General features: G+C 39.2%; 1 protein-coding gene across 4 annotated transcripts; it reads left to right on the forward strand.

The window, feature by feature from the left end:
- Positions 1-70: 70 nt before the first annotated feature.
- Positions 71-10,103, forward strand: RBM48 (RNA binding motif protein 48). Of its 4 annotated transcripts, XM_019716807.2 has the most exons (5): positions 75-224; positions 765-955; positions 2,512-2,657; positions 4,088-4,638; positions 9,796-10,103. In XM_019716807.2, exons 1-5 carry the CDS (start codon positions 114-116, stop codon positions 9,880-9,882), a joined length of 1,086 nt encoding a protein of 361 aa, XP_019572366.2. In that variant the 5' UTR covers positions 75-113; the 3' UTR covers positions 9,883-10,103. The 4 variants fall into 4 exon arrangements, with proteins under 4 accessions (XP_074196821.1, XP_019572366.2, XP_074196820.1 ...); XM_074340719.1 differs by lacking the exon at positions 765-955 and having other exon boundaries at positions 106-224; XM_074340720.1 differs by lacking the exons at positions 765-955; positions 2,512-2,657 and having other exon boundaries at positions 71-224.
- Positions 10,104-11,666: the final 1,563 nt, after the last annotated feature.

The raw sequence follows: 11,666 nt of genomic DNA on the forward strand, positions 1-11,666 counted from the left end.
GTCAATTCCTCAGCCAATCCCGGCACGTCTTGACTCGTCCCTCTCTCTTATTGGATAAACAGAAGGGCAGCCAGGCGGATGTTGTCGTCTCTGTGAGGGCCAAAGTCGGCAAGATGGCGTCGAGTGGTGGGGAGCTGGGGACCTTATTCGACCACCACGTCCAAAAGGCTACATGCGACACGCGGGCCAAATATCGGGAGGGGCGACGGCCTCGTGCTGTCAAGGTAAAGTGATTTTGGTTTCATTCGCCAAGCTCAGTAGTTTTATGTGAGCTCTAGTTTCACATACCCAGCCTACGTAAATAAAGGCTTGAAAGACTGAGGTTGTAGCCCTCACTCATGGCAGATGGGTGTTAGGAACCGTGGTACTCAGGTACCACAGATTCCCACGACCTCTTCGGTCAGCTGCTTGAACGTCAGCTCTGCGAAACAGGGCTTTGTTTTAGTCATTGGGTCTTCCGTGTTTATGATAGTGCTTGGCACACGGTAAGCTCTCAGTGAATATTTGTTAACTCCAGTAACTTTTACCGAGCCAATTTCTGGAAAACATGTCAATTAAGGTAGTCTGTTTTAGGTTTTAGTTAGAGGCCCTCACACGTGGGGTGAATTTTTCGTTATGCAGAGAGAGGTGCACATTTTTTGATGTTCTGTGTTCTGCAGACCAGTGGAACAGAATATTTCTTGCTTTTAAAGCTTTTATTTTTTAAGTAGATTTGTCCTAGGTTTATTTATGAAATACGTTTAATGTGTCTGCATTTCTTTTAGGTATATACAATTAATTTGGAATCTCGGTACTTATTAATACAAGGAGTTCCTGCAGTGGGAGCAATGAAGGAATTAGTTGAGCGATTTGCTCTGTATGGAGCAATTGAACAGTATAATGCTCTAGATGAATACCCAGCAGAAGACTTTACAGAAGTTTACCTTATTAAATTTGTGAATTTACAAAGTGCAAGGTAATATGCAAGTTAAGCAGTGTCTTATCTTTTTCATTCCTATTGCTATTATTTTGTCCCCAGTTGTCCCCCATTCATACCTGAATTGCCCAATAACAACATAGTCCTGTATTATTCTTGTCTTCCTCCAGTCTTTTTTAATGTTAGCCTTACCAAGACACATTCCATCATATCATTCCCATGCTGAACAGTTTTCTGTCATACAATGTGGTAGATTAAAATTTGACTTTGGAGTAAGTTTTCAAGTTCTAATGCTTACTAGCATCACGACCTAGGACAAGTTATTTAACCCTGTTAAGCCTGTTTTTCCTATTCTGTAAAATCCGTATGGTAGAAGGACCTACTTAAATGAGGCTGTGTGAGGATGAAGTCAGATAATCCATATAAAGGACTTAGCATGGTGCCTCCTGTCCAGAATGCAGTAAACATTGGTTATTGAGGTTCTTATTATGCACCTGTGTAAATTGACCCCATCTTTTCCATTTTCTATACAACAGTTCTCCAATAAGGCTGAAATACGAAATGCTTTATCTACTTTTATGCTGACCCCTACTCATTTGCTCCAAGACCCATCCTTCCCTGGCTATTACAATTCATATTTTGTGTGCCACGAATAGCACATGTAGTCTACCATTGAAGCACTTGATTTTATGGGGTCATGTATTGTTCTCAGGTTGCTCTTCTATGTAATATCACTTCCCTATCCAGCTTGCCAGCTCCTCATGGTTAGGGAAACATATTTTCTAGAGCTTTTGCATTTTCCACAGCACCTAGTACAGTAGGGCTTGGAGTTTGACATCTGGATTTGCATCCTATCTCCACAAACCAATGTGAGCATGGCTCAGTTATAAATGTCCCCAGGCCTCACTTTCATCATAGAGTTGTTGTGAAGTGTTAATTCAAGTGAAGTACTTAGGACACTGCCTAGTACGTAGTAAAACCTCAATAAGGAGTTCTTATCATTATAGCTGGGCTCAGAAGTACTTAACTATTTATTGTAGTAATGCCTGACCGGTCATAGATGTTTAAGTATTTATTGAATGAATACTATCTTCTCATTTTCTCATTGAATAGTAGTTATATATTCAGTACTTCCTCAATTATTGTACGTTTTACAATTATTAATTTTTTCATATATGAATCCCATTATAGGAACACATTGTGCTGAAAAGGCTAAATTGGGTATGAACTAACTCTCAAGGGCCATTTAACTTACCATAGAGAAAATCTCTATTTCATGACCGCAGATTGTATACCTTAGGCTACCCAGCTGGATCCAAAGTTGGTTAAAGGGGGTCTGTATATGTATGGATCACTTAGCTCAAAACCTATTAATACAGTTTAGAGAGGGGAGTCAAGGTTCTAACAGAATGCGCTGGATCAGTAAGGTCGATAGCATTCACAAGCACAGCATCTTAATTCCCAAACCATAGGATGTACATGCACATAGCAAAAGCTGGACTTTGCTCTATAGATCAATGCATTGTATACTAGTCAAGCTTTCGTCCTAAGTAAATCTAGATTGATAAACCATGCTATCATGTGTTTCTGTTTAGGATAGCCAAGAGAAAAATGGATGAACAGAGTTTCTTTGGTGGATTGCTTCATGTGTGCTATGCTCCAGAATTTGAGACAGTTGAAGAAACTAGAAAAAAATTACAAGAGAGGAAGGCTTATATAGCAAGAATTACTAAAAATAAAGGTATGGAAAGCCTGTTACTAAACACCTATGTGTCATTCATTCTGCTAGGTATATCATCATGGAGCTCCCAGTCTCGTGGGAAGGGAGACAAGTAAATGATCGCAATATTCAGTAACTATAAACTATAGGGCTCTGTGTAGCAATCTATCTGGACTGAGAAGGGAGAGATGTTGGTTTGTGGAAAACTTCCTACAGGATGAGAGAGGTTTACCCAGATAGCATCTTTAAGGATAAGTAGACATTACCCAGATAGCATCTTTAAAGGCCCAGAGGAATAAATGAGTATCATGTATTTTAAGGAACAGTTCCTGTGACTAGAACAGGGTAACCACAAAACAGAGGTTTCAGAGATAAGATTAAGAAAAGACAGGAAGTGAATCATGAAGGGCCTGTGTCACATGCTAAGGAATTAAGGTCTGAACTAAAGGCAGTGAGAAAAAATTAGGATTTTTAGACCAGTTTCCAACTGCTAAGCTAAAATTGCTAAAAGTGGAAATGTTCTACTTTTGACCAGCACCTGGCTAAGTGCCCCATATGCCCAACTGGGTTTCCCTAGACATAAATTCCAAATGCCAGAAATGGAGCCATGGGATCTGGTTCATGGATTTAGGACTAGAGCAGTCAGAATTGGATAAAAATAATGTGTGTGGTCTGAAATCTGAATAGTACTAGAGGCTCAAATTACCAAATTTCTACCCTTTAGTTGAAAGACAAAGTCAGTGTCCATATAGCTAATGAATGTGGTGAGTTTATGGCTGATTGGGGAAGGGACATGTGCCAGTGGTGAAGAGAGAAAATTGGGCAGGAGAACTGGTGAGAGTCCCTGGTCATTTGTAGACACTGAACTTTAACTTGTGGGATATGTAACTAACTAGTTCCAGGCAAACTTGATGTGTTGGGGCAAAGGAAATTATAAAATATGGGCCCAGCATATTGCCTCCTTTAAAAATGAACAAACACAAACTAAGGAGCATCTACATTCATGTAATAGAATTCTCTGATGCTCCAAAAAAAAACCCACAAAAAAACAACACCTTTCTATGGAAAATCTCTCCAAGATCTACAGTTAAGTGAAAAACACAAAGGTGCAGAGAAATGGGTATTATAGGAGAGAAAGAGGGGTGGGTGGAAGGAGGAAAAGTAAGACATGCTGGACAGATAAAGAAAGTAAGAATAGTGATGACATGAGAGGTAGAAACCAGGCATATGGGGAGCAAGGAAAGAGTGAAACTTGACACTTAATGTACCTTTTATCCTTTTTAGCTTTTAAACCACATGAATGTATTATCTCCTCGAGAAATCAATTTTTCAGAGTAGCATTTGTTAACATTTCAAAGTAATGTTTTTAAAATTACACATTTCTAGAATGATGAAAATAAATGAACCATTTCTGTTTCCCTTTCCCTCACCTTTTACACTGTAATATAAAGATCATTTCATGACAAAGAAGAAACTGGTTTCAGAACATAAAGACACAAAAGATTTTCGACAGGACTTCCATTCCGAGAAATCTGGATTCTGTGCAGCTGGAAACGCAGGTCCTTGTCTTCCTTATTCTTGTGACTTGCCTTTGTGTTATTTCTCCTCAAAATATACATGTTCGTCAAGAGAGCACGTGTATGGAGCATCGAACTCTTTTCAGGAGGGTAGAAACCTCGGTGAAACAGTGGGGCATTGCAACCACTATGACACTCTGCAGAAAATGCAGATGAAAACTTTTAAAAATTCAGTGGCCTGCCCTGGTGCACAGAAGGCTATTACTCCTTCAGAGGCAGTTGACAGATTTATGCCTAGGACAACACAACTGCAGGAGCGGAAAAGAAGAAGAGAAAATGATCGTAAACTTGGAACTTTTCTTGAAACAAGCGTGAGCAGTAATGAAGTTATGATTGGGCCTCTTTTACCAGACATACCTAAAGTGGATATGCATGATGACTCATTGAATACAACTGCGAATTTAATTCGGAATAAACTTAAAGAGGTAAGATCATTTTTGAAATGTTTTAAGAGACGATTTGGTTATAGTAGGACTAACAATTAAATGGAGAATTGTTTGTGAAAACTATAGTATTGTCATTAATTTTTTTCATTTTTAGTTTTTTGATGTGTTTTCCTACAATTCTCTGTTGAATTAACTGAATTTGACTAATAGAAATGTATTTGCTTTGATGCCATTAATCTTGCTTTGAACAATGAACAAAATATATTTTGTATCACTCTAAATATAAAAGCAGTGGTTTCAGTAAGATCAATCTGAGAGCAGGGCTCAGGCCCTCCCTTTTTTAAAGCCCCTCAGGTAGTTCTAATATGAGCCAAAGTAGAGAACTATTTTAGAAATATTTTTAAATTTTTCAGTTACAATTGTCATACAATATTATATTAGTTTCAGGTGTACAACATAGTGATTAGACATTTATGTAATTTATGAAGTGATCACTCCAATAAATTTAATACCCATCTGACACCATACATAGTTATTACAATATTATTGACTGTATTCCTTATGCTATACCCTACATTCCCATGACTGTTTTGTAACTACCAATTTGTAGTGCTTTCTCCCATCCCCCTTTTCACCCAACCCTCCCCTCTCTCCCATCTGGCAACCATCAAAATATTCTCTGTATCTGTGAGTTTCTTTTCTTTTTTTTAAATAGGAGCACATGGGATTTTTTTTTGAAAATTTCTTTTCTTTTTTTTTTGAAAATTGGGGAATATTGGGGAACAGTGTGTTTCTCCAAGGCCCATCAGCTCCAAGTCATCGTCCTTCAATCTAGTTATGGAGGGCACAGTTCAGCTCCAAGTCCAGTTGCCGTTTTCAATCCTTAGTTGCAGGGAGTGCAGCCCACCATCCCATGCGGGAATTGACCTGGCAACCTTGTTGTTGAGAGCTCAACGCTCTAACCCGCTGAGCCATCTGGCCGCCCCTCTGTGAGTTTTTGTTTTATTTTGTTCTTTAGATTCCACGTATAAGGAAATCTTATGGCATTTGTCTTTCTCTGTCTTAACTTACTCCACTCATCACAGTACTCTCTAGGTCCATCCATGTTGTTGCAGATGGCAAGATTTCATTTTTTATGGCTGACCAATATTCCACCTTTTATCCATTCATCCATTGGTGGACACCCAGGCTGCCTCCATACCTTGGCTATTGTAAATAATGCTGCAATGAACATATGGATGCATACATCCTCTTGAAGTAGTATTTTGAATTTCTTTGTATAAATACCCAGAAGTGAAATTATTGGGTCCTTCTTTGTCTCTTATTATAGCTTTTGTTTTAAAGTCTATTTTGTCTGGTATAAGTATTGTTACCCCAGCTTTTGGTTTGTTTCCATTCTCATGAAATATCTTTTTCCATCCCTTTCCTTTCAGTGTGTGTCTTTTGATCTGAAATGAGTTTCTTGTGGGCAGCATATGTAAGGTCTTGCTTTCTTATTCTTTCAGCCATCCTATCTGTTGACTGGAGAATTTAATACATTTACATTGAAAGTAATTATTGATAGATATGTAGTTATTGCCATTTTATTATTCATGTGTTTGATCTTTTTTTTTTTTCCATCTTAGAGAAGTCCCTCTCAAATTTTTTGTAATACTGGTTTTGTGTTGATGAACTCCTTTAGCTTTTTCTTGTCTGGGATGCTCTTTATCTGTCCTTCAATTCTAAATGATAGATTTGCTGGTTAGAGTTATCCTGGTTGTAGGTCCTTGCTTTTCATCACTTTGAATATTTTGTGCCAATCCCTTCTGGCCTGCAAAGTTTCTGTTGAGAAATTAGCTGACAGTCTTATGAGAGCTCCCTTGTAGGTAGGTAACTGCTTTTCTCTTGCTGCTTTTAAGATTCTCTGTCTTTAATGTTTGGCATTTTAATTATGATGTGTCTTTCATTGGGCCTCTTTCAGTTCATCTTGTTTGGGACTCTCTGCACTTCCTGGACTTGTATATTTATTTCTTTCGCCAAGTTAGGGAAGTTTTCTGTCATTATTTCTTCAAATAGGTTTTCAATTCCTTGCTCTCTGTGTTCTCCTTCTTGTACCCCTATGATGTGAATGTTATTACACTTGATGTTGTCCCAGAGGCCGCTTAAACTATCCTACTTTTTTTTTTTTTTTTGCTGTTCAGATTGGGTGTTTTCTGCTACCTTCTAAATTGCTGATTTGATCTTCTGCTTCATTTAATCTGTTGATTCCCTCTAATGTATTCTTTATTTCAGTTATTATATTCATTTTGACTGGTTCTTTTTTTATGTTTTCTGTCTCCCATTTTTATGTTTCCTATCTCTTTGTTGAAGTTCTCTTTGAGATCATTGAGCATCCTTACAACCAGTGTTTTGAACTCTGCATCTGGTAGATTGCTTGTCTCCATTTTGTTTATTTCTTTTTCTGGAGCTTTGTTCTGTTCTTTCATTTTGAACATGTTTCTTTGTCTCCCCATTTTGGCTGCCCCCTGTGTTTGTGTCTATGTATTAAGTAGGGCTACTGTGTGCCCTGGTCTTAGTAGAGTGGCCTTATGTAGGTAAGGTATCCTGTGGAGCCCAGTGGTGCAGTCTCCCCGGTCATTTGAGCCAGGTATTCCAGGTGTGTCCCTTGTGTGGGTTGTGTATGCCCTCCTGTTGTAGTTGAGCCTTCGTTGCTATTTGCACTTTAGTGAGAAGGATTGGCCCTCAGGCTGAGTGTTTGTGGGGAATGACTGTGACTACAGTAGAGTTATTGTGCAGGGCCTGACCCTACAGAGCAGGATTTGCTTTAGCAGGGCTCTGCTGCTTGCTCTGCCTTTTGTGTTTGTCATCCTTGGAGGCAGCCAGGTGATGCTCGGTCTTAGTTAAAAGCTGCCCACCAGGTGTGCAAGCCCTTGGGCCTTTTGGGAGGGGCCCCTCACTGGCTAAGTTAAGCTGTAGCGTGTGCCCTGCCCAGTGCCACCTGGCATGAGCCACAAAGCAAGTCACAAATGGCCGCCACTGAAACTGGGCTTGGAGGTGCCTCAAGAGGCCAAGTTGCAAACCAAGGCCAGCTGCTGCTAGTGCTGGGCTTGGGCTGCTCAGCAAGAGGTACACAGCATGCCATGGCCAGATGCTGCTTGTTTGGGTTTTGTGAAGTTGAGATATTAAGAAAGTCCACAGCATGAGGCAAGACAGGCCATTGATATGGAAAAGACACTGGAAGCGGCTTACGTGAGTCTGCAGTCTGGGTGGGGCAGGATCTCAAGGAATGACCAGGGTGGTCAACCCGTGTTAGCCAGGTTGATGGAGCTTCATATATGGCTGCTGCCTGCATCTGCACACTGTGGGGGTGGAGGGGGTCTCAAACATAGAAACAATGGATTCTGCCAGCACTTCTGTCCAGGAGAAGTCTGCCCCTCCAGCCCTTTCCCTGCAGCCAGACAATTCAGTTCCTCCCTGTATGTCCCTGGTGCCTTTCAAGCTGCTGCCCCAGCGCTGGAGCTCAGAGTGAATGAGTCCATGCACTGGCCTTTTAAGAGTAACGCCTGGGACTCCAGCTGCCCTCCTGTCTCACTCAGCCACAGACTATACTGGTTTTCACAGCCAAAAATTGTGGGGATTTCTCTTCCTAGCACTGGAACCCTCGCTTCTCTGGGGGTACCTCCACAGCCGAGATATCCCTCCCACTTTTTAACTTCCACAAGTGGATGTGGGACCAACCCATTCCGTGTCTCTGCCCCTCCTACCTGTCTGGACGTGGCTTCTGTATGTCCTTAGTTGAGGGACTTCTGTTCAGCTAGACTTCAGGTGAATCTCAATGAGGTTTGTTCTGTAGTTTAATTGTAATTTTGATGTGGTCGTCACAGGAGGCAAGCACAGCATTGACCTACTCCACCATCTTGACCAGAAATAAGAAGGACTACTGTATTAAAGGAAAATTATTACAATATATTTCTCTGAAGTTCACAGTTTTTAGAAATTACATCAAATTCAAAGCATTTATTTTCCTACTTTCATAGAGATAACCATAGAAGGTGAGACTTCTAAAGATTAGGCCTTACGATCTGCATTTCAAATGTAAACCTCTTAAATAGATTAGAACTAGATTATGCAATTTAGTAATATTTGTTACATTATTTACATAACCATTTTCCACTTTCTAAGCACAAATAAAAGAAAGTTAACATTTGAGTTTGCTTTTGAAAGAAATTATTGGGGAGCATGACTTTTTAGAAATCACAAACTGAGGGAGAAGGACCATTCTCTTATACTTAACTCTGATGTTCAGAAAGTGCTTTTCACATGGTTGTACATATGTTCTCCAGTGATTTAGGGAGGCTCAAGTAGCTTAATTTATTTTATGTACTTTTTTTTACTTTAAAATTATTATCCGATTAAGGATAAATGATTGTTTTATAATAATAAAAATCCATGGACACAATTTCTATGTTCACACCTCTTAAATTTTTCAGTTTGTGCTGGTACCCTTTCCTCCTTCACATGCAGCTCACTAATGCATAGATACAGATACATAGATGTCTCAGCCAGAGCTGGCTGTATTTTCAAGAAAAAATTGTTAGGTCCAAACCCTAGATATAGAAATAATAGGACCAAAAAAAGGAGAAATAGTAAATACAGTTTACTACAGTTTCTAGTAATTTTCCATTTTAAGTGGAGATTCTTACTCTCCTTATTTAACTTATTGTCCACTCTTCTTTTGATGATGTGTTCAATTTCATTTTTCCTAAGAAATTTAGGATTATACCATTTTCTGATTATTTCTCCAAAGTTTTCCTTTCCCCCCCTCAAGCTTCCATGTTTGTAAATGTACCAGACGTTTTCAACATTTCAAGTTGTGCATAATCAGGGAGTCTATCTGTATTCATAAAATAACAACTTCAGATCTATAAAGGAATGTTAAACTAGAGCGTGTGTTTACTTCTCTCTCCTCACTTTTTTTGTTTGTTTGTCTTGTTAAATATAGTTAGAAATTTCACTCCCATCAATGTTTGGACAGAAAACTGCTCTCTGCCTAGATCATACGCTGTACCTTGAACTTGGGCTAATTCTGCTTCAAACGTGATAGGAAGGATAGGCTATTGAATATATAGTCTGCCTCTTCTAATAGTTTATTTACCCTTGTACCATAAAAATTAAGTTTCGGTGGTTCTTTTATTTATCTATTTTTTTGTCAACTAGGTGGTTTCATCTGGGCCAAAGCCTCCAGAGGACAAGCTAGAAGGTGTACATACAAGTCATCCATTAAAACAAAGAAGAAGAATATAAGATTACTGGCTGCAGATTAATATTTTCTAAGGGACTATTTTTTACTTTTAGCCTGTCATTTTAATTCTTGAAGAGATTTTACTGCTGGTATTTTTTTAATGCACTCCTCTCTATTATTTCATTCAAGCTACCTGTCTAATTTAGTTTCATCTTTTAAAATTAGTTTATCATGTACATGCCAACCAACTGTTTCCCTTAATAAAACTTTCCCAGAAACTGCACCCCATGACTTTGGTTATATCTTATTGGGTAGAACTGGGCCAGTGGCTGTTCCTAACTATAGAGTCTGGACTGGTGAATATTTTAGGTTTGCAACATCTATGGTTGAGGAAACAAGAGAAAAGAGAATTGGGAATGGCTGAATCAGTATTTGCCACAGATCCAAGATTGTTAGCTAACTTATAAATAAAATAATATTAGTCTGTCATTACTTATTATAGATGTTATTTTGATCCATGCTTACTATTACAGAAACTTTTCTTATTACCTCTCACATTGCAATAACTATGTGATTTAATTGAAGCAGATACAGAAATTTTACAATAAAGACAACCAGGATCTGTTTTTATTTTAATACAACTATTAAGTGATTTACATTCAAAAACTGAAAGGATGTGTGAATGCCAGGGCTTCAAAATCAAGACAAATCTGCAAAGTAAAAAAGTTAAACTATTAGAACAAAGCTGAAATTAGACGTTTACTTGCTATAGTTAAGTTTTAAGAAGAATTAACTCAATCCATAGCAGAAACAAATCAGTATTTGTAAATACTAGACTTCTACCACTTTCAGCACATCCACATTTTTTTTTCTGTCAGTGGACCACATAATTGGAAATCCAAGTATGTCCAAGATGTTTACATATTTTTACTGATAAAAATACGAAGGCTCATACCAAATGGTGTATGTATTTGTTTTCTCCCTATCCTTAAGGGCCTCTAGCCTGATGGATTGAATTTGAACAGTTCAAAAAGTTCACCTTTGGGGCGGCCAGGAGGCTCAGTGGGTTAGAACGTGAGCTCTGAACAACAGTGTTGCCGGTACGATTCCCACATGGGCCAGTGAGCTGCGTCCTCCACAACTAGATTGAAGATGCCAAGCTGCCACGGAGCTGCCGGAGGGGCGGCTGGATGGCTCAGCTAGAGCACGAGCTCTGAACAATAGGGTTGTCAGGTCAATTCCCGCATGGGATGGTGGGCTACGCCCCCTGCAACTAAAGATTGAAAACGGCGACTGGACTTGGAGCTGAGCTGCGCCCTCCACAACTAGATTGAAGGACAACGACTTGGAGCTGATGGGCCCTGGAGAAACACACTGTTCCCCAATACAAATTAAAAAACACAAAACGTTCACCTTCAGTTATGCCTTACTGATCCAAATTTGTTAGGACAGCACTAACTGGTGGATGGTATTAAAAGAAGCTGCAGGCAAGGGGTTTGACCCTAGTTCCTTGTAATGATATATATATATTTTTGCTAAACTCTCAGGTAAAAGATACATCAGAGCACAAAATTGGAAAGAATAAATTGCTAACTACATAAAGCTCCTTACACTTTACGGTGCTATGTACCTCAACCTCAGAGTCTTACTGTATTTCCGATGGTGGTGGCCAGGGGCTGGCCGGTGGCGGGAGTGGGGAGTTGTTTAACAGGTATAGAGTTTCAGTTTTGAAAGATGGAAAGAGTTCTGGAAATTGGTTGCACAACCAACAGTGTGATACACTTAAGAATACTGGACTGAATACTTACAATTGGTTAGAAGGGTTAATTTTATGTTAGGTGTATTT

The sequence above is a fragment of the Rhinolophus sinicus genome, linkage group LG09 (assembly GCF_036562045.2).
Source record: "Rhinolophus sinicus isolate RSC01 linkage group LG09, ASM3656204v1, whole genome shotgun sequence".
NCBI lineage: Eukaryota > Metazoa > Chordata > Mammalia > Chiroptera > Rhinolophidae > Rhinolophus > Rhinolophus sinicus.